At 45.8% G+C, this 21,687-nt stretch overlaps 1 protein-coding gene across 3 annotated transcripts in view; it reads left to right on the forward strand.

Annotated features, from left to right (window-relative positions):
* Mcc (MCC regulator of Wnt signaling pathway) overlaps positions 1 to 21,687 on the forward strand; it is a 378,705-nt gene that overhangs the window by 191,141 nt on the left and 165,877 nt on the right. Inside the window, exon 1 of one of the 3 annotated variants that reach the window (XM_087896074.1) lies at positions 17,606 to 17,846. The exons of the other annotated variants lie outside the window; for them this stretch is intronic. Coding sequence (XP_087752200.1) covers positions 17,778 to 17,846 — 69 coding nt within the window. The 5' untranslated portion in view covers positions 17,606 to 17,777. Of the gene's footprint in view, positions 1 to 17,605; positions 17,847 to 21,687 lie in introns of those variants that run through there. 3 annotated transcript variants of the gene reach the window in all.

Genomic DNA, 21,687 nt, shown 5'->3' on the forward strand with positions numbered 1-21,687 from the left:
TCGGGAATAGAAGATTTTTGTTTTTCTCTCTGCTTTACTTCTGTGTGTTTTGTTTTGTTTTATTTATTTATTTGTTTGTTTGTTTGTTTGTTTGTTTATTGAGGCAGGCTCTCACTATGTAGACGAGGCTGGCATTGAATTCAGATCTCTGCCCGCCTGTGTCAATGGCCCCAGACCCAGCTGATTTCTTACTCTCGTGTGACCTCAGCACTTGGCACCGTGTTTGACATACTCATTTAATCTGACAAATGAAGGCATATGTGTGCCGGTGTAAGGACAAGGTTTGTTCACTGAACAGTGGTATCTGTTTTGCCTGGAAGTGTTGGGAAGCAGGCATCCTTTATTGTAGACACAGGGCCAGGGTAGCAATAATTCTCTTTGAATCAGGATCTCCCATTGGATTCAATTTGTTTTGGGTGTGGTGAATTCTCAGAACAACAGACACACCCAACTTAAAATATAAAATTATTCACAGGAAGTTATTTAGTTCCTTTCTTCCCTGTTCAGTGAATAATTCAGAAATTACTGATGGGTAACTTGTTGATGTGAGTAAATCAGGCTGAATAAGCACTTTTGAATTTTAAAGTCTGTTAGGTTTCAAAATATTACCAGATTGATCTCAGCCCCGCCCCTTTCTGTGCTTCCGTAACAGTCCCATATGTTGACAGTTGTTTCTGTTTGGAAACTGCCTGCTTTTCACCGGGACTATGCAATGTGTTGTCACAGTGTGTGTTGTCTTGTCCTCATGTTTCATATTCAGCACAGGGATGAGCATGTGGTTAGGGAAGGATGTTGGAGGCTCCATGGGACCATTACCAACCTCATATTCCTGAGGCCGTGAGGATGGGGTCTCTCTGAAGCTGTGAGTTCCATGTTTCTTACTTACAGGGCTCAGAGAGCCGCTGCGGTGTGAGCCTCGCTCAGAGTGGTAAAGGGGCTTGCTCCCCTCAGTGGGCCACACTTGGCAATAACTCCAGTGTCCTAGTCAAAAGGCGGGAATGGGGCAAAGCCGTCTTAGGCCAGATTTGCCTTTTTATTCTTAAAGAAAAGCCTTCTTAAGAGATGCTGGCAGCTGGGGCCATACAGATCTGAGTGGCCTGTGCTGCTACCTGATGCCATAGTTGACACCCGAGCCAGAGCTGCAGCCGAGGACCACATCTGGGTGCATGGTCCCACTGAAGCCATGGTTCCTGTGACCATGGAAATCCATGCCGAAGGTCAGGGTCATGTTGGTGTCTGAGGGCCGTGGGGTCATGCTGATCTAAGTGGCCTGCACTGCTACCTGGGGCAATGGTGACATCCAGGCACAGCTGCTGCCGAGGGTCATGTCTGGGTCCTTGGTCCAGCTGCAGCTGGGGCCTATGTTGATGGCTGTGTCCTGTGTCGCCTCAGGGGGCCTTAGGAACAGTGCATGAGGAAATCGAAGGACCATGCTGAGCTAACCCCACCCTTTGCTGGCCCTCAGAAAGCTGGCCCTGCCTCTTGAGGGCCTCTTCAGCAAGAGAGCTGGCCCCTACCCTCACGGGAGAACTGCCCCTTCTCACTTGGAAGAGATGGTCCCACCCCTCACCACCATGGGCAAGGAAGAACTGACCCTGATGGCATGGATGGAAGGGAGCTGGCTCTACCCCTCACCTGAGTGGTACAGCCCCAGTAGCCAGGATTGAGCAGCTTAGCTACAACCCAGGCTACAGCCAGGCCTTGGGTTAGCCTACCCTAAAATCTACCCCATCTAGGACCTGCTGGAGCTGAAGGGGCTTGTCCTGTGAACCAATACCTGAAGGATCTCTATGACTCGGGGCAGCCATGGGATATAGGAGAAGGATTTTGTTGAGGGGCCAGTGTACCAGAACCAGAGACCTTGAACCAGACCAATGACTCATTGGAATGAACATTTGCTAGTAAAGTTGACTGGACGAAAGGGTGACATACGGAGGCCCCCAATACCACCAGGATGTATGAAGAGGTACTAGAGAGGTGGGAAAGATGGAGGAGCAAAGAGGGTTTTTTGTTTGTTTTGTTGTTGATTTTTTAAAAACTATTTTCTATTTGGGGGGTGTTTCAGTGGTGAGGGGAGGATATGTGGGGACTGGAAGGTGAGGGGAATTAGGGTACATGATGTGAAATTCTCAAAGAATTAACAAAGAAATTTGGTTAAGTTAAAAAAAAAAGAGAGAGAGAAACTATCTCATATCTGGATTTTAACTAATCAAGCGGCAATGGAGGCAGGGGAATCAACTTGGTATATTTGTAACAAGAAATAGTTGTCTTTCTTTCAAGACCATATCTCCCTATCCTCTTCTCTTCCCCCTCTCTCCCTAGCCCTTTCTCCCTCCTCCCCCCTTCTCCCCTCCCTTTCCCCCTCTCTCACCTCCTCTCTCCTTTCCCCTTCCCTCTCTGTATGTGTGCATAACCCTTCCGAATACTGTGTTATGAGTGAAGTGTTTCCAGGGCCTGCTGTGAGCTGTCGTGCTGAGCTCTTGTTTCCTTTTATTCTTACATTAATCCTGCTTCACTCTGGACTGCTTTCCAGCCTCTGCATTGCACTGTATTTTCTAGTATCTGATCACAAGAAGGTTTTTAACTCTTCCTACACATCTCGTCTGTTCACGATTTACTATCTCCATTTCCTCTGAGATTAGTTCTATGTTACATATTTGTCTTTCTCTGTCTGCTGTGCCGTGTGTTCTGTGTCTGGAGATCTTTGGCTAACTATGCAGATTCCCGCATGAAAGTCAGGTAGCCCGCGGCTTTTCCACTGTGCTTGTGTACTTCCTGGCCCTGCATGAGAAGAGATTTTCCTAAGTGATGCAATTGAGGAAGCAGTGCGTGTCAAAGAGCTGGTTTTGCTTTAGGATGTGCCAAGATGAAGGGAACAGGCCAGGTCGAGGTTCCCACTCAAAAGGTACCAGATCCTCCTGGAAAACCACTTGTTCCCCTTGGACTGCAAGTATCTGAATTCAGAGCAGACAGGGTAAGCAGGAGGGCTAAGCCATGCTGTTGTTTTGGAGTTAGTTCTGTCAGCCATCTTTCAGTCTTGACTCATGCAGTATCAGATTGTCTCTAGATGTTCCCATGCTTTGCTATGGTTTTTTTTTTCTCAGCAAGCTATCATTTCATTTATGAGAAGTTTTAGTGTATTTATATGTGGTGGCAGGTTGAGATGAGATGGTGTTGTGGTTCTTAATCTAGATACCTTAGGATATTTTACTTTAACTCATGTCTGAGAACCAATTTTCATAAAATATATTAATAAGAATTTCAAAATACGGAAAAACCCATAGACAGAAATAAACTTTCTTCGTGCACACACAGGCTTTATGTTCTCCTGTCCCCTTCAATAGACAATCACTGTTAGCCTTTTGCATGCTTCCAGAAAGACTTGTGCAGTGCACATCTGAGGAAAATTACTCCAGTCCTACGCTTAGCGTGGCTCATGCTTGGCGTGCGACAGGATAGGGAAACCAGAGTCTGGGCACCTCGACAGCTGCAGCGGATCTACCTGAGGGGGTGTGTGATGGGAAGGAAGATTCAGGATACTTGTCTGAGGTGATTTTACTGCAAAGGTGTTGGCGAGATGTCAGGGCTGAACAGGGAATAGGTTTTGGGTTTCTGAAAAGAGAATAAGCCCCTATTGATGTTCTCAGTGGACATGGGGTGGAACTCTATGCCCATAGCCCACTGACCTCTCAAGAGTCTGAATGCTTGGATTGTTTGTAAATCAAGGGAACCTTAGTAACTTGCCCCCGCTGCTCTGGTTCCTGTTCCTTCCCCTGAGGCCACCAGAGCATTTGTGACATTTGTCCTCTGAAGCACTTACAGCAGTCACTGAACAGAGTTGGTCTGGCTTCCTCCAGCAGACTTCAAGCTCAACACCCTGCAGGAGCCCATGGGCATATTTGGTTGGCCACAACAGTGTTTTTTGTTGTCAACTTCAGTTAACAGTTTTTGAGATTGAAGATTCTGGGGCTGGAGAGGAGGCTCAGTGGTTAAAAGCCCTTGGTTGCTCCTCTGGAGGCCTCAAATTTTAATTCTCAGCTTTGCTTTTAGCTCCAGTTCCCCCGGGACCATAAGTCCTCTTATGGCTTTGGAAGGCACTGCACACATAGGGTACACGGACATGCAAATGAAACACACACACACATGCGCGCGCGTACACACACACACACACACACACACACACACACACACACACACGGTAATAAGTTAAAATTACTCCAAAAAAGAGCTTAAACATGAAACTGGATTCATGGCTTCTCTCAAGAAGTTAGAAAGTGTAGCAACATACCAGAGTGTTCCTAGCTATGTTAACAGACTCAGCCTGAGTAGCTGCTGTCCAGGTAAAGGGTCGTATATTTTCCACTGGCCCAGATAATACCAGTGACCTTCAGCCTGCTCTCTTGGCTGGTTTAGTTACAGCCAGACCAGTGTAGTTCCTTTTGTACCCGTCACTGTGATGGTTAAAATACAAAATGTTCTCCATGGATTCCTGCGTTTCAATACTCGATCCCCAGTTCTTGACACGTTGTGTTTTTTTTTTATTATTTATTTTATTTTTTGAGACAGGATATCACTATGTAGCCGTAGGTGGTCTGGAATTCTCTGGCCTCAAATTTAGAGATCCACCCGCCTCTATCTCCATATCACTGGGATCGAGGACCCTGACTTGTGGTGACACTGTTTTGGAAGGTTGTGGGACCTTTAGGAGGTGGAGCCTCAATGTAGTAAGTGGGAGATGGGGTGGGCAGGCCACCTTGATGTCTAAGAGCCTCACAAGTACTCCTGTCTCTCTCTACCTCCTGACTCTGGAAATGATGTGACCAGCACGCGATGCTCCCACCACTAGCCCCTTCCTGTCCTGATGGACCGGAGCCCTTCTAAAACTGCGCACCAGAGTAAGCCTTCCTCCTTAAGTTGCCTCTTGTCAGGTACCTGGTCTCAGCAGTGAATGAGAAAATTAACTAATTCACAGACAGAAGCCATCTGTAGAAGTTTCTCTTGGTTCGCCTTATGGTGCTATTCCGTTTCTAAGCACAAATGAAAATTATAGGGTGAACAAAAACTTGGATTTTCACAGCCGCGACCTCCTCTAAGCAATAGTAACTTTTTATGTTTAAGAAGAAAATAGCAGCCGATGCCGACTAGGAGTCGGGAAAACAGTCCCTTTGAACTTGTCCAGAGAGTGTGAATTTTTCTGACTTTTGTGGTCAGCATACCAGCCAATCACAAACCTTGGAGTGACAGCGAGGATTCTTGAGTTCACACTGTGATCTGGGCAGAGGAATTTGTTCAGTGCCAGGAAGCAGGTCTGGGTAAAGCGGCTCTGAGTGCCTTGGATAAATGCTGTGATGTGAAGAACGGCATAAAGAACTCCTTTGTGTAGGGAACAGCTGGGGAGAGCACTGTCAATGGTGACAGTTTATTGGAACAATGTGCCGGGACACTTACCTGTTTGGGAGCTGTGTTTTTCTAAGGCCGTCCTCCTAAGTTCCTTTGTGGCTGTAGACTAAACTTGGACTGACCCCAAAATTTCCAGTCTTTGCAGCCTAGGAAGTAGAAGCATAGTGTTACCCGAGCTGGGAGCCCAGCCCGTTAGAAAAGGCCACATGTTTTTTTTTCCAGTGTTGGCCGCCTTCATCTTCAGTTGTGAGCCACTGGATGTTTGACCTGAATCCCCACACCGCTTACGTAAACAGTTCCATGCACGTCTCAGGAAGTGTGTGACATAACTTTGTGGCTGATGCTAAGGTTCCAAGAGCAAGAGCACAGGATCCTGGAAAAGGTCTAGAAACTTACGGAACTTTAAAGCATGTATGCGTGAAGGCGCCTGTCTTACTGTATAAAGGAGCAGGCCTGGGGAGGCTGTGGGATGCCACCTTGGGATGCTGCCGCAAGAAGTGGTGTCTGATCTTTACCGAGTCCCTCTCATGCTGGGAGTCCTCTGAACTGGTTTTGACTTCCCGTTCCCACATCTCCCTTTCCTTTTCTGTGAAGCAAGGAGGTTAGGCTGCGCTGGCTTGGGGGAACTTTCCCGTTCCTGACCTCTGAGCTGTCACTTATTCTTGTCTTTGCTGGAGAGATTCAGGCTGACGGGGAAGGTGTTTCATAGTGACTGTCCTCAGGGATGATGTGGCCTCTTGTCCTCTGAGGTAATGACAGAGTCTTTGGCATAATTTAGGGTGCTAGGGAGTCTTCACTGACCAGCTTCAGCTCTTGTCTAAAGTCCTTTCCCAGACGAAGGCAGGCAGCACTGGCCTTGAGGGGAGACGATTCTGCTTTTGTTTTACCTCGGTTTTAATGTGCCTGGGAAGCTCTCCCCATTCTGGGTGTTTAATGATGGTTCCTGAATTCTGCAATATATGTTTTACATTCTTGTTTGACTTCGCGGCTCTCTGAAGACTATGAGTCACAGTCCAAAGGGGCGGGTCTTAGGGCAGACCCTAGAGTCACAGGACACTTTAGCAGTGGGTAAAACCAAAGGTGTTGAGGCACATGGTGGCATGAGAGTCCATGCATCAGCTCTGTCTGCTTGGTCCTGGAAGGAGTAAGCTGAGCATGGTAAGGCCAACAGGGTTGCCCTACTTTTGCCCCAACACCAAATGGTGGCAGAAGTGTTATCCATGCCCTGAACACCCAGGGATGCGCAGACAACCCAATCTCCCTGAGCACATTTTATGGTGTGAGCCAGGAGGGAGAAAAGGTGCCGTAGGAGAAGAAATGACTGAAGGGACAGCTAGATGTGCTCAGGAGAGAAAAGACTCTTCAAGGAGTAAGGCTTGGGTTTGGCCAAAGTGTGAGGAAGTCTTATCTCCCCAGAAACCTATGAAGGACAAGAAAAACCGGCTCAGACAGCGAGATTGGGCCACAAGGAATTGTGTTTTTCCTCCCAGCTGACTTCAGCAAAGCCACAAAGTTACCTTTGGCCTCCTCTGCCTTCCCACTGCTGGGGATTTCTATGTTTTGTTTGATCCTAAGTGAATCTGGTTTGTGATGGACATCTTTGAAGGGAAATAATTTGCATAGTGTAAACAAATGGGTTTCTGGTTCACTCATCTGCTTACCAATGCCTTTCTGAGTTCACCAAGAGAGAAGGTGGCATCTAAATCAGCCGTTTAGATCAGAGCAACGGTGTTTGGGTGGGTGAGGGTAGATTAAGAAACTGCAGCTCCTATACCAAGAACCAGAGAACATGGTCCTCTTCTCAAATGAAAAGCTACTGTTAGTGTAGAGAGAAAAAGGCTGAGATATTCAGGTCAAACGCATTGGACAAACCAGACCTAACGTATGGCATCTTTTTGCTGTGTGTGCGCGCGTGCGTGTCTCTCTCTCTCTCTCTCTCTCTCTCTCTCTCTCTCTCTCTCTCTCTGTGTGTGTGTGTGTGTGTGTGTGTGTGTGATTTATAAGTTCAACCAGAGTCCAAAACAAGAAAGTATCAGAAGCAGTCAGATAACTCCTTACACTTTCTTGTATCTACTTTGTCTGGATCTAAAATATGCTTTCATATTTTTGTTTCTAACCAGGCAGCGAGGACATGATAATTCAAGGTCAAAACTGAATGGAGGAGCACCCACTTCCTCCAAGGTCTAATTATCCCCTCCATTGTGTTCACACACTTTGATTCCTTGGGCATTCACTGCTACTGAGCTGCGAAACTCCCTCCTGCCTTTTTCTTGTGCTCTCGTTTTTTCTCTTAGACTTCCCTTGAGCCTCTGGTTTGGGTGGTGTGTGTGAGGCCGAGTTCATGACTCTTTGGGGGTCTCACACATGCTTGGGCCTGGCATTTAGAGTGACACTCCACGCTCTTCTTTGCAGAGCTTTAGCTTAAGATCCAGTCTCAGCCTGCGAGATGCATGTTCATGGCTGACAATACTGCATCTCTCTAGGGCATCCCTTGTGTGTGTTCTTCCTTCCTGCTGACCAGGCTGCTTCTGGACACACCAGTCTTTACTTCCTTTCCCTGGAGCCAAGCCTTCCAGCCTCTTTGGGGGCACTTTTGAGCCCTCCTTAAGGTGCTGTTTTTTATACCCCCAAGACTTTTCTTCCTCCTAAAGCTTCTGACTAAGGACTTATCCACCAGTAGACAGCTGAGTGGCTGCTTGGAATTAGCTTGGCAATAAAAAGTGTTGCCTGTGCTGTTTCTTTGCTGCCTCCTATTCTGAGTTCACTTTCTCCTCTGTTTGTTAAGTGTATCACAAGGCATATCAGCAACCATTTTTGTATACACTGCACTCCCATCTCCTCCTGCAGTTTACCAAGGTGATTTTCATCTGCCAACAGCCTCCCAGCTTAGGAGAACCCTTGCTGATGGCTCCCTTTTCAGGTTACTGTATAAGGACTATTGTGTGATTATGACCCTGTCTATATAGTATTGCCCCTTGCAGCTCTATATTCGCCAGGATTCATCAGCTGCTCCGGGGCAGGGAGTGCATGCTAACAGTAGAGTTTCCAGTGTCTAATACACCTTTTTTTCCCCACAAACTGTTGAGGAGAGAAGTAGAAAGAAAGGGCTCTGTATTAGACAGCACATAGGTGAAGAAAGCCTCTTAAAGTCACAGGGAACATCACCAAGTTTCCTCTTCCTCCTCTTCTGCCTCAGCTTTTGTGTATCTCAGTGACCGACAAGGTCCCTGAGGACTTGGGGGCCCTGCAGTTTGGCCTCTGCCTTCCCATTCAGAGGACGAGGCAGCGAGAGGTTTAGAGAGCACCCTGGAACTTAATGAATGCAGCCCAGAACTCACAAGCGGTAGCAGGGGGTGTTTTCCCAGCCGTACCCACTGCCTTATAGAATGAATGAGAAGCTGGCAACTGGAGCCCACAGGCCACATCCCTCCTTAGGATTCTTCTGCTTGGCTCACAGCCTTGGCCTGCATCCACAGAGCTGCCTCCTCTGCGCTTTTCCAGATGCCTGCCTGAGCCACTTACCAGAGGGTTTCTGGGCTTTCCTGATCTCCCTCAAGTCACGTTCATCCTCCGCCCCCGCAAACCCTCTCTGTCTCTTGTCTGGAAACTATTGCTGAATTCCCTTAGGGCTCACAAAATCCCATCACTTCCCCCCCACTCTACTGGGCAGGGCCAGGGCTTCGCTTTACGTCATCTCTTTCCTGCTCAGCAAGAAGAGACTCCACTTCTCATGAGAGCTTGCTTTTGGAAGAATGTGCCCTTCAATTTACCCATTAAAATAATATGCCAGTGGGTGAGGGTTGGTTTGCAGCAAGCCTGAGTTCTCGGACCCAGCATGCGACATTCCATTTTAGCTGCCTTTGGAGTCCTAAAGCTCCTAGGATCTTGGTTTGCTGACAGTCTGGAAATTCTGGCTGAATGTTATTTTCTTTGCATTGTTTATCAAATGTTCTGCCAGTAAGCCATCTTCTATTATTCAATTGAAATTTCTGTCTTTTCTACCAAGACTTGGTTCTCTTTTGTTCGGTATCTTTCCCCTGGGAGATGCATGTGACCAGGATCTTATCTCAAAAAGCCTTTTAAACAAGATCTTTCCAAACCTCTGAAGTAACTCCTATCCTCCTTGGCCTCCGTGTCACATGAAGTCCAGACATCTAGACATTTTCTGATCCCATTAGATGCTGATTACACTGTTGGCCCCTTATTCCTGGTGACCCCCACCCCCCATTTCCAAGTGACACTGGCTATGATTGAATGGGTTTAAATTGCCTCTGTAGGAATTCTTTGTGACTTAAATCCCTTTGGATTTTTCTTTATTTTGGGGGGAGAGGGAGACATAAGGGAGGATATACAAGGCTGGGGTTTTGTGAGGCATTTGTTCCTATAACCTAGAGAAGCTGCATAGTCCTGGACGGGTTGTTGAGCAAGAGCATAGCTTCCCAGCTCCTCACTAGGATTCCAAATCTCCGATCACCTGGTGGAACTTTTCTTGTTGTCCCTACACCCTTGACTGTAGCAAACAGATTGCCGCTGGGGCTCAACCCTAACTCCACCATGCTTTGTGTCTGACCAGTTGGATTGCCGATGTCTTGTGGAGATTAAAGTGTTCAGCTGGGTTACAACAACAATACAGTAGAAGACTGGGAGAAAGCAAAGATGAGATTTCTGTGGTTTGCTCCTCAAGGGTGGGGTTGGGTTGAGCTTCCACAGGGATGGGGTTGTTACTTTATATGAGGATTGAAGAAGTAAGAGCTATGCAGATTGTTTTCTTTAGGTTTCGGTGTGTGTTTTAGACTTATATCGACTTATCAATTTTAATTTGTTTGTATTTGTGGCCAGCATTTCGTGGGTAAAGAACAATGACGGAGCTGGGGTTTTCTGACAGATGTGTTGCTTTTGTGATTGCCTTTCAAGTGTATTTGAGTGTGTGTCTGTGCTGATGCAGTGTTTGTGGAGGGTACCGGAGGACAGCGTGGCTGTCCTAACCTTAGGGAGCTCCTTAATGTTAGCTGTCTTTACCTCCAGCATGGTGGGGGAGATGTCGGCAGCCCAGCTGAGTGAAATCACTTCTCTGTGAGGAGAGGAAAAGTGAATTCACGCTCGTTGTGTTTCCTTTCAGAGTCTGACATTTTCTCTCACGGGCTACGTAAATTCTCAGTCACAAGAGATATTCCGAGTAGTCAAATGTCATATTTAGAAATGTTATTTAAAGGTTTTCTTTTTAAGCTGGTACGTCTCAAGTTTCAAGATGTATAAGTTGAACTTCACAGCACATGCTAAACACATTCTTGTTCTAATTCCAGAGATTCGTATCAAGTATTAGATAATCCAGAGTATTTCCTTCAGTTGTTCAAAGGGAAACAACAGAAAGGCCCAAACAGATTGTATTTATTCCTGCTGGCTTCAGTGTGTAGGTCTATGAGTAAATGATACTTAACTATTTATTATATAAGTACGTGCATGTATTTCTTGAGAGTGTAAATGACTGCCCCATGTTTAAGGCATATTACTAATTAAGACCAGCCTTGCATTTCCATTACATAGTTGTTTGAGGGTGAGAAAAGCATGTTCCCACTAAGAAATTAATTTACTAGGTAAGCCATATCCATTAGAACCAATCATTTAGATTTAGATAAGTTTAGCCTTTCCATATGTTCTTTCCAGCAAAAGACTTAATCACGCATTTGCAAGCTGTTTCTGCCTGTACTGGAGACGCAACCCTGGCACTGGGTACCATTGCCAGGTAGGTGTTGACTTGCAATGGATTCTGAGCGCTGCACGGCACCAGGGACAAAGTCCCCAGCACACCAGTGGGGAGCTGGGTGCATGGGAGAAACAGAAAAGCTCTAGTTAAAGCTGAAGCGAGCAAGGGTGGAACAAAGTGTCAAAGGTTGTCCTGCATGTTGGGGGGGTCAGTCCCAGCAAAGGATAATAAACAAGGAAAAGAAAAAGGCATAAGGTGTAGTTTATCAGGGGAAACTTTCATTTTCCAGTTACTCGATTTGTTTTCTTTCCTGTGGGAGGAATTCATGGATATGGTATTGAGTCGTTTCCTTCCACCTGAAGCACCAGTCGACAGGTGAACTTGGGAGCCGAGCCTCTGGTCATTCCCCATCCGCCCAGTAATAGGTGCTGTCTTCTGCTCGCAAGAGAAGTGTTCTCAAATATCCCTCTCTGAAGGTGTCTGCTGTCTTAGGCACTGAGGGCAACAACAGTTTGGAGGGGGAAAAGAGCCACAGGTCCTGCTGTGGTTGGGATATTTTGTCCCTAAGGGTAAGGTGTTAAAGACTTGGTCCTCAGTGTGTGTCAGGGTCAAGACGGGATGGACCTTTGAGATGTAGGAGCTGGTGGGGCTCGATGAGGTCTGGGAGCATGGCCTTTGATAATATGAAGGTAGTTCTCACCTTGGGTTAGTTTCCATGAAAGGGTCATTACACAGAGCGAGGCCGAGCATTCTGGAGTGGCCACAGCTTTCTCTCGGGCACTGGGCTCACCCCCCTCTCACGCATTTCTGCTCTTACTGTGTCATCGCGATGATGTCGACACTGACTTGGTTGCATGCTTTGAACTTGTAGAACTTGAAGGTAAATAAACCTTTTAAAAATGATTACCTAGCTTCAGGTATTTTGTTTCAGTAACAGAAAACCAACTAATAAAAGCATTGTGATTCAGAGTTCATATTTTGTCTAATATATGACACCCACCCCAATTCAAAGCTTCCGGTGTCCATGGTTTTCAAACTCACTGTGTCCGTGCTTCTCTGGGATTTAGGGAAGGTGGTCACCTTGATAGCATGATACTCTTTTGTTGTTTTTTTGTTTTGTTTTTTGAGACAGAGTCTTTGTAGTTTTGGAGTCTGTCCTGTAGACCAGGTTGGCCTCAACTCTACAGACCAGGTTGGCCAAACTCAGAGATCCACCTGCCTCTGCCTCCCGAGTGCTGGGATTAAAGGCATGCACCACCACCACCCGCGAGTGTGCCACCACTGCCCGGCGAGGATGATACTCTTAATGCATGTCAAGAATTAAAAGAGAGAGCAGGAACTTCGGTTCCTTTTTCTCACTAAATTCCAGTTTCTCCTTACCCCTCTCTGCTGGGACACACAGTCTCTATGATATGAACGCTTTGTGCTTCTGTGAGATCAGGTTATTTTTCTTGGTATCTCCTCTGCAGTTCTTTGTCAGAATTGAAAACGTTAGACCAAGAATTGTTGTGTCTACTTTATCTTTCCAAAACTTCTTGCAGTAAGTCTTTAACTGTCTTTCCTCCCATTCTCTTGCTCTTACCTGTTCCTGCCACCCCACCACTCTTGGAAAGGGGAAGTGGTTACTATGTGGTCAACCTGCCATGTTTAGTCATAGACCAGCATTTTCACCCTCAGGAGAAAGACTACAAGCACTTGAGTTTTCCTACTGTATTTTCTATAATGGAAATTCTGTTATTGCTCTGCCAGAAAAGCTATTTCTAAATAATTTCTGAACAATACATAAATCAACAAAGTAGAGCACATCTCCAAAAAGAGGTGGAGTGGTATTCCGGAGGAGCAGTGCAGTAGGGTAGAACAAGGGTGTCCTGTTACCTAACCCCTGTGCTCTGAGTCAAATTAACCCCCCTCAAGACCCAATGTCATTCTGTGAGTTAGAATCAGTCTGTCTTCTTTCTCCTTCCCTCCATCCTTCTCTCTCTCTCTCTCTCTCTCTCTCTCTCTCTCTCTCTCTCTCTCTCTCTCTCTGTTGAACCTTAACAAGACGAAATGATTATTATGTAGTCAATTCTGCTACCACATTTAGTCACAGACCAGTAGGTTTTTCTTGGGTTTATATTCTGTGATTGTTGCTACACACAACTGCAGGACGACAGCTTGTGTTAAATCCGCATATGTATCACTCCACAGTCTTGAATCTGGACATTTTCAGTCCTGTAGAAGAGGAGGTTTTACCACAGTTGTGGAACAGAACATGGTGTGCACTTCAGTTGTCAGCCCTCTGGCCATGAAGCCTTGGTGCTAGGCATGCGTTCTAGCCAATTCTTGTGTCTTTACATACTTTTCTCCAGTAATTAGTGTGAACTCAGTAAATTAAAGTGTCCAGACCTCTGTCAGACAGAGTTTGGAAGTCTAACAATCCTTGGCATTCGACCCTGGAGGAAGGGGAATTGTGATGTCTGTGTGCTCTCTGTCAAACCATCCTCACTGCAGGTAGTCCTGCTGATCTTTTAACAAGTATAACTAGAGGGTGTGTGTTGTTTGGTATGGCTAAACTGTATAAGTGAGAGAGTAGAAATGATGGCCATTGTGATATGTACATCCCGCTGACTTTAGAGGTCTGGACTAGTCCAGCCTTCACGCCTAGCCTTATATGCAAACTACACATTTGTCTGGAGTTTCAACCCGAGCTCCACGTGGAGAACCAGTCATCCACAACCGCCTTGGATCTCGGAGACCAGGCATGATCAGAGCTGGCCGGACCCGGCTGGACTTTGTCCTCCCTGATACTTGGATTCCGCCAGAGAGAACTTGCCTGTTGGCCCTGGGAAGTGTGAGCATGACAAATGAATCCACCGACTGTGTTGGCTGAGCACCTCAGGCTTAGCGTCCATCTCCATCAGCCGTTTCCCTGAGGTGTTTGCCACAGATGTGTTAGGTTTTCGCGTTTTCCCATCAGGGCTTTATTACCAAGGTGCCTTTATAGTCATGACTGAGTCCATATCCTGCGCCCGGAGCTCACGGTCCCACCAATCCAGGAGAAGGTGCAGGCAGGTCTGTAAGTTGGGGATCTTGAACTGAGGACACCTACGAAGAGGAAAACGTCCATCGCACTCCCCAGACAAGAGGGGCTACAGCACAGGACTCTGAGGTTTCCCCTTTGCTATCTGGAGGTTCCACAACTCTCGCTACCCAGCTGACCTCTGAAATGGCTCTTGGTCGTCATAGCCGTCCTGTAACAGACTTATTCCTGGGGCTACAAAATTCGTTTTTATAAAGATCTCTTGTTCTTTTTTTAATTTTTACATTAGTTATAAACTGATTGACCCATTAGCTCAGGCTTCTTATTTACTAATTCTTATCACTTACATTAGCCCGTAATTCTTATCTGAGTTAGTCATGTGGCTCGGTACCTTTTTTTTTGGAAAGGCAGTCACATCTTGCTTCCTCTGTGGCTGGGTCACGACTGCAGACTGAGCTTTCCTCTTCCCAGAATTCTCGTGTTCTTATCACCCTGCCTCTACTTCCTGCCTGGTTGTCCTGCCTATACTTCCTGTCTCTTGTTCTTAATGTGGAAACAAATGATGATAGCCTTACTGCTTAAGCTAATAGTCTGTGAACAGAGCGTCTTGGTTAAAAAAAAAAATTAAAGACCAGATGTAGGAGCATACCTGTAATCCCAGCCTTTGGGAGGTAGAAGGGGGATCAGGAGCTGGAGGCCAGCCTGGGCTCCATAGCAAGACTGTTTGCAGCGATAAAAAAACTCTCATCTTGCTTATTCTGATTTTTAGATATCAATATGTTGTATCGATGTTGCTTGTCCTGTAAGACAGAACCAAACTAGACGGTAAAGGGCAAGATGAGAAGGAACAGGTAGATATATAGTAGTCGTTTACACTTCCTCGAATGAGAGCAGTTACCTCATCTCCGAAACACTTGGTTTAAATTGCTTGAATGTTACTGAGTAAATTGGAAACATTCCTCTCCCTCATGCTATTTCCTCAGAGAGTGTTTTAAGTTCTAAACAAACGTTTCACAAAAATGTAGAACTAGACCGTTGTTACATGACAGCCATTGGCCTTCCTCTTCCATGCCCCGTCACCGCGAGGCTTGGGCCAAGGCCTTGCGTATGCCAAGATGAGGTTGCCTGCTTTCTGCTTACAGCTCCACACTGGGAACACAGCAGCCAGGTTGGCTCTTTGGCTCCGCTTAGAACTCAGCGTTAATAACATTGGCTTTGAAAATTTAAAACAAACAATGGCAAAATCATGAGGCAGCTTCATGAGCAATATTTTTTGTGTTGGTTTGGTTTTGTTCTTTTTTTTTTTTTTTTTTTTTTTTTGCTGGGTGGCGGTTCAAGACAGGGACTTGTGTAACTCTGGCTGTCCTAGATTTTATTATATAGACCAGGTTGGCCTCAGAGATATGCCTGCCTCTGCCTCCAGAATGTTGGGATTAAAGTTGCGTGCCATCATGCCTGGCCCCAAGACTTGCTTTAAAGTTCTGCAGGTTTTATTTACTTAGCAGCTTTCCTAGAATTTTTTGAAGGATGAATATGGGTTGTCATGATATATGTTTAATTGTTGACTAGGAAATTGGGACAAAGACTAGAGTGAAATGTGCAAAAATGCTAATACTCTTGTATGTGGCTTTTCGCTACTTAATTGTTTTTCAGTGATGGAAGCAGAATTAAATTTTCCACAAACATTGCTGTCCTCAAAAAAGGAAAAAGAAAAAGAGAAAAAGAAAAAAAAATGTTTGAAAACCCTGTAGTGTAATTTCGGAGTGTCTGTGTCTATAGACGGCAAGAGGCATTGAAACATAAGTTGGCAATTTACTGTATATTTTGTTCTTAATTACCAGGTGCCCATGACCCAACTTCCTAAACCAACGCAGCACCTGTGTTCTGAGTTTGTGAGGCTGAGTGTGCTATTCTGATGGCTGCTGTCACAGAGGGCTGAGTTCGTTAATCGGTTCTCAGCTTTGTCTGTCTGTGTGTATGTGAGGTTATATGTGTGCTAGCATACTTCAGTGTGTGAGTGGAGGTCAGAGCCAACTTTATCTGTCAGTGTGTATGTGAGGTTATGTGTGTGCTAACATGCTTCAGCGTGTGCGTGGAGGTCAGAGCCAACTTTATCTGTCAGTGTGTATGTGAGGTTATGTGTCAGTTAGCATGCTTCAGCGTGTGCATGGAGGTCAGAGCCAACTTTATCTGTCGGTGTGTTTGTGAGGTTATGTGTGAGCTAGCATGCTTCAGCGTGTGCATGGAGGTCAGAGCCAATTTTATCTGTTGGTGTGTATGTGAGGTTATGTGTGTGCTAGCATGCTTCAATGTATGCATGGAGGTCAGAGCCAACTTTATGCGTCAGTGTGTATGTGAGGTTATGTGTGCGCTAGCATGCCTCAGTGTGCACGTGCAGGTCAGAGCCAACTTTGTCAGTGTGTCAGCTGTGATTTTGAGTGAAGGGATGACCCCTCTGAGTGGTCTGAGTTCAAAAGGCAAGAGGCAAAAGTCATTTTACCACGTCATCTCTCTGGAGGAGCAGTCAGACCCAGCTGCAGTGAGGACAAGCTTCTGCAGGCTCTGCTTCTTCTCATGCATTCCCATCACACAAAGGCTGACCAGGGAGGGAGACCCCAGTGTGCCGTGCTGCTAGATAACACCTGCCTTCGCCAGCTAATTTACCTTTCCTCCTTTAGTACCTCTAAGTACTACTGAATATTTTAAGTTCTCAAGAGCTACATTCCATTCAAGTATATACTGCTCATTCACTTTTTAGATGTTCCTATTATTTCAGCTGAAGAAATTAAGACCCTTGCATGGCCAAGTCAGATTTCATTCTCAAGTAAGATGATATACCTTCTTGTGTTTGGTTATTGAATCTAAGTAACAGGGAGGCCGGTAATGCATTTAGAGATGGATACTTCTTTGATTTATTGTCTCGTGTGCTGCAGTTACACCTCTTAAAGAGCCCACGAAATGAGTGGGAGGATGAGGGGAGCGCGGGTTGTTCACTGGATTGTTCTCTGGGTTGGTTTCCTTTTTCGGTGGAGTCCATTTTTACTTTGAATGTTATATGGCACCTTTTACTGTGGGAGGAGACTCATCTGCTCCTGAACATTCCAGAAGTGTAGAGCAGAGCCTGAGAGCAGGACAGGACTTAGGGTGGGTTTTTTTAGGATTGTCATTTGGGTCACCCCCTGAGCCTCTGGCGTCCAGCCCAGTACAGAGTAACGGCACCAACCTTGGTTCTGCCTCCACTCACAGGGAATTTCTGTCTTCTTCCCGTATCTTCAGCCAGTCAACTGTGTTCATCGTTTGCTCTAGACCTGCAGTGACATTTAGTGCGCGCTGTGTTTTCTTGGAGTCTGCATATCCCGGAATCCACGCACAAGCACCTTGTTATGAACAAGGCTGGGTGCGGCCTCGTGTTTCCTTGAGGAAATGGGCAGGAAGAAGGAGTCCCGTTTTAACTCTGCTGGTTTTCTATATTTAATACCTGCACTCATTATGGCTTTCTGGTTTTCTCTTCTGTTGGAAGTTGAAAACTTGGAGGATCTTGGTCGTGTCAAGGGGACCCTGTCTTGGCTGTGTCTAGGGGACCCTGTCTTGGCTGTGTCTAGGGGACCCTGTCTTGGCTGTGTCTAGGGGACCCTGTCTTGGCGCCTTGGCATGTCCTTCAGCACGGATCTGATGCAGACTTGCTCCATCCAGGCGGATTTTGCAAAGGAAGGCGCTACGGTAAGCTGAATCGTTGGCTGCTATTGCTGTGCTGCCCAGACAGCCGCCTTTTCGGCTGGATGGTAGCATTTGATGTCATTCAAACGTATTCTTAGGAGATTTCAGACTTAGCAATGCAAGTCAGTGTGGAGGATTCATTCCAAAGCTCAAAGCAACTGTGGTCAAAGAGGAGCTTTAGTTCGAGGTCGTTTTTTTGTTTGTCATTTTTGTTTGTTTACATTTGTATTGTATAGTACAATTTGAGTATCTTGTGTCCTTAAAGGAACAGTTAGACCATTTAGGTATCTTTTAAGTGTGCATGTACGTGTGCATGCATGTGTGTGCATGTGTGTCTATCCATGTCTCTCATTTGTCTGGAGCCTGCTGATTAGGCGAGGCTATCTGGCCACAGAGTCCCATGGATCTGCCTGTCTCTGCCACCCAAATGAACACCATGATGCCTGGTGTGGCAAGGACTTTGTTCTAGTCCCAATATGTTATTTTTCCTGAACTGTCACAAAAGTTCTGAAAGTGGAGAATTACCACTATATTCAGTGAGTCAAATATTTAGCTCCAGATTCTTTCCGGTGCCAATTAGAGTGACGTTTAGTTATAACTGTATTAATGATACATTGTTCAGAATATCACCCCCCCACACACACACACACACTCACAGTGCCAGAGAGCAGTCTGTGTCTCCCCATCTCTTTCCCCCATCTGTAACAGGTTTCTAAACGAGGCCTCATGCCTAGTAGGCAAACATACCAACATCACCAGGCGCCATCCCTAGCCGGAGAACTTATTATCTTGCATGTACATTTAGGTTTTCTCTCCCCACCATGTGAATTCTTTCCTGTTTCACAGCAGCTGGGGTTTAGATGAGGAGAATTGGTTCTGACGGTCAGAGCCCCGCTAGGCCATCTCTGAGAGTAACAGAATTTTATAATGGTTAGAATTGGATTTGTAATCTAGGGATTTGGAGCAGCCAAATATAACATAGATGGTTGGGGATGGATTTGGCACTAATTTTCAAATAAATATTAATTCAAAAATACATGTACCTTCCTGTCCAAAAGTAGCAGACCCTGCTTCTGACATCTGTCTGGATGCAGGGGGTGAAGGAGACAGGAGAGTGAAAGAGGAAAGGAAGGTGTGCACAAAGGCTAGCTGGCATCTTATCAGCGTAGATGTCACAGAGAAATGTCCATTTCATTCCTTGCATCAATTCCTGAGGGTGATTTAGAACTTAAAACAGGATTTCAGAGGCTCTGGCAATGACGGTGATGGCCGTTGCCTTCACACTTGTGCCGAAGCAGGTTGCACGATGGTCTCATTTTTCTCTTAGCAATGCGCAGTACAGCCTAGCCTAAGAGAGACATCTGGGGGCATTTTGGGTGTCTGGCTAGTTATTTAAAGTGATTATAGGAAGACATGAACGTATCTCAGTAGTCCCCCCGCCCCAATGTGGATGTCTTCAGCATTCGCTCCTCATACAGTGTTACATGTATTACCAGGTCCCCAAATAATGTGTTTCAAAGAAGCTTGTTTGCTCTGTTCTGTTGCTCTCCATAAAGTGGAGGGATCAGGACCATTCATGTCCCCTCTTCAGGCCAAACCCTACCCAGCAATGTTACGGATACTTTTCATAAAATCAGTGTTTAGGCCAATCAATAACAGTACAGAAGCTTTCTAGTCCGTCTTTTGTATGGACTGTTAAAAGCAGAAAGGCAATATGAATCCAATCACTGTTTAGAGTGAGGGTTATTTCACATAGAGCATATCCGGCATGCTGCTTGACAGCCTTTTACAAACTGACCATGACCTTTTTTTTTTTTTTTTTTTTTTTTTTTAATTCTTCGAGACAGGGTTTCTCTTTTTGTAGTTCTGGCTGTCCGGGAACTCACTATGTATATCAGGCTGGCCTCGAACTCAGAGGTCGATCTACCTGTTCCTCCCAAGTGCTGAGATTAAAGGAGTGCATCACCACTGCCTCCCAGCTGGATTCAGACTTTCAAAAATGAAATGAAATTGACAGAATTATCAGTCTGAAGATCCATAGTCTCCCACAAGAACCACTGCTCTTTTGAGGAACATCATCTCATGGCATTACTGCAGAGTTCAGCTTGCCTCGCATACTGGCAAAATTAACGTTAGAGGGGCAGATCCCGCCAGGTCTCACATCCCAGCAGGCCTCCAGTGCCTGCAGGTCTCTGGTTTCAAGGGAGTTAGGTCTGTATTGGTGATGGAGGAAGAGGAAGACTTAGAAATGAATGTGGGGTTTCCCACACCTCTGGCACTTGTGCCAAGGTGACCACCACTGAGACTATCAGGGAACCCCTCAGCCCTGGAGTCAAGAGGAAGTCCCAAGACCACCAGGGAAGGATGTTTTCCACAAATTAATGGAAGTGGAGAGGCACTGTGGTAGTGACACATGCTCTGCCCACAACCGCCATGGAGAGTCCCCTGTGCTAATAACAAAGCTTTGGAAAGGTACACAAAATTCTGCCTTTTGTACAACTTGCCGAGAAACTGTTTCAAGATGTGTAGGCACAAGAAGCACAGTCGCTGAACACGCACACACTCCCCTGGGCATCTCCAGTTTCTGCAGGTTTGTCCGGTCCAGTTTGTGCTAGCTCCAACTCTCCCCTTTTCTGTTAAGGTTCCTCCTTTCCTTTCTCTGCAGGGGTGTTTTTAGGCTCTGGGTTATGGAGCAGTGGGTTTGGCAAACAACATTGTAGATCTGCTCTGTGGCTCTTCCTGACCTTATTTTTATGACTTTTTCATGTTCCTTTCAACCCTTGTTTTGGGCAGTGATGGCCTTGGTGGTGTGTTTAGCCACAGGACTGTGGCTGGGTGAGGCTTTGATCTGTTCAGCGTGGTTCGTGGTTCTCACACTCTTTGGATACTACTCGCTAACTCTAGCATAAGGTTGTCTCATTACTTTTAGCATTAAGTTTATAGAGTACCTACTGTGTGCTGGATGCCATAGGCTTTACATTCCTCATTTTGTTTAATCTCCTTGCCAAGCTTCGGTAGTGGACATGGAAGTGGATTTACTGCATTGCAGCCCAAACTCTCTGCCTGGTGAGTCTCCTCTTCTGTGGCCACTTCCAAGGATTTGAAAATGCCAAATTAGCTACCTGCAGTCTAAGCCTGAAAATAGAAGCTCATATTGTAAGCTTCAGCTCCCACAAGTTCTGGCTCCCCTCCTTGCTGGATACTTTAGTAATATCTGTTTTATAGCTGTGAAGTTAAGAAATTTACCCAGGTCGCATAGGGGAATGGTAGAGCCTGGCTTTGAGCCCAGACCGTCTGGCTCCAGGCCCTCTTCAAGCAAAGCATCTATCATAGGACTTGGAGGTTTTTTGGGTTTCATTTTGTTTTGTTTTTCCCTGAAGATCTGTATGGATGTTTTCCCTTATAAAAATGTTACTTATATTTAATTTATAATTCTATAGTCTTTAGCTCATAAATAAGTCCCTCCTTGCTTTAAAAGCATTTCAAAGTATCTTCCATTAGAGTTAAAGGGTTTTTAAGTATTGATACCTTGAAAATGTGTATATAATCATTCACAAGTCTGAATATGAATGCTAATGTCTGGACCCTCTGGATAAGCTGACAGACCCCACAACCTCTCCTGTTGGGAGCTTTATGGAAATGGAATGCTCCGTTTGGAGGTACCACCAGAAGCTGACTTGATCAAGTGTATGGCATGTTAGTCCAACCTTTGTTGCTGTGTGCTAGTATCTGCCCATCTAGTTCTGGAACATGGATCCTAAAGTCAGTTCCGTAGGCTCCATGATTCTAGCACTGGAGGACATAATGCAGTCATATAAAGTTAACTGGATTGAGTAAAACCTAC

This window comes from Myodes glareolus, chromosome 13, assembly GCF_982192425.1.
Source record: "Myodes glareolus chromosome 13, mMyoGla1.1, whole genome shotgun sequence".
NCBI classification, from domain to species: Eukaryota; Metazoa; Chordata; class Mammalia; order Rodentia; family Cricetidae; genus Myodes; species Myodes glareolus.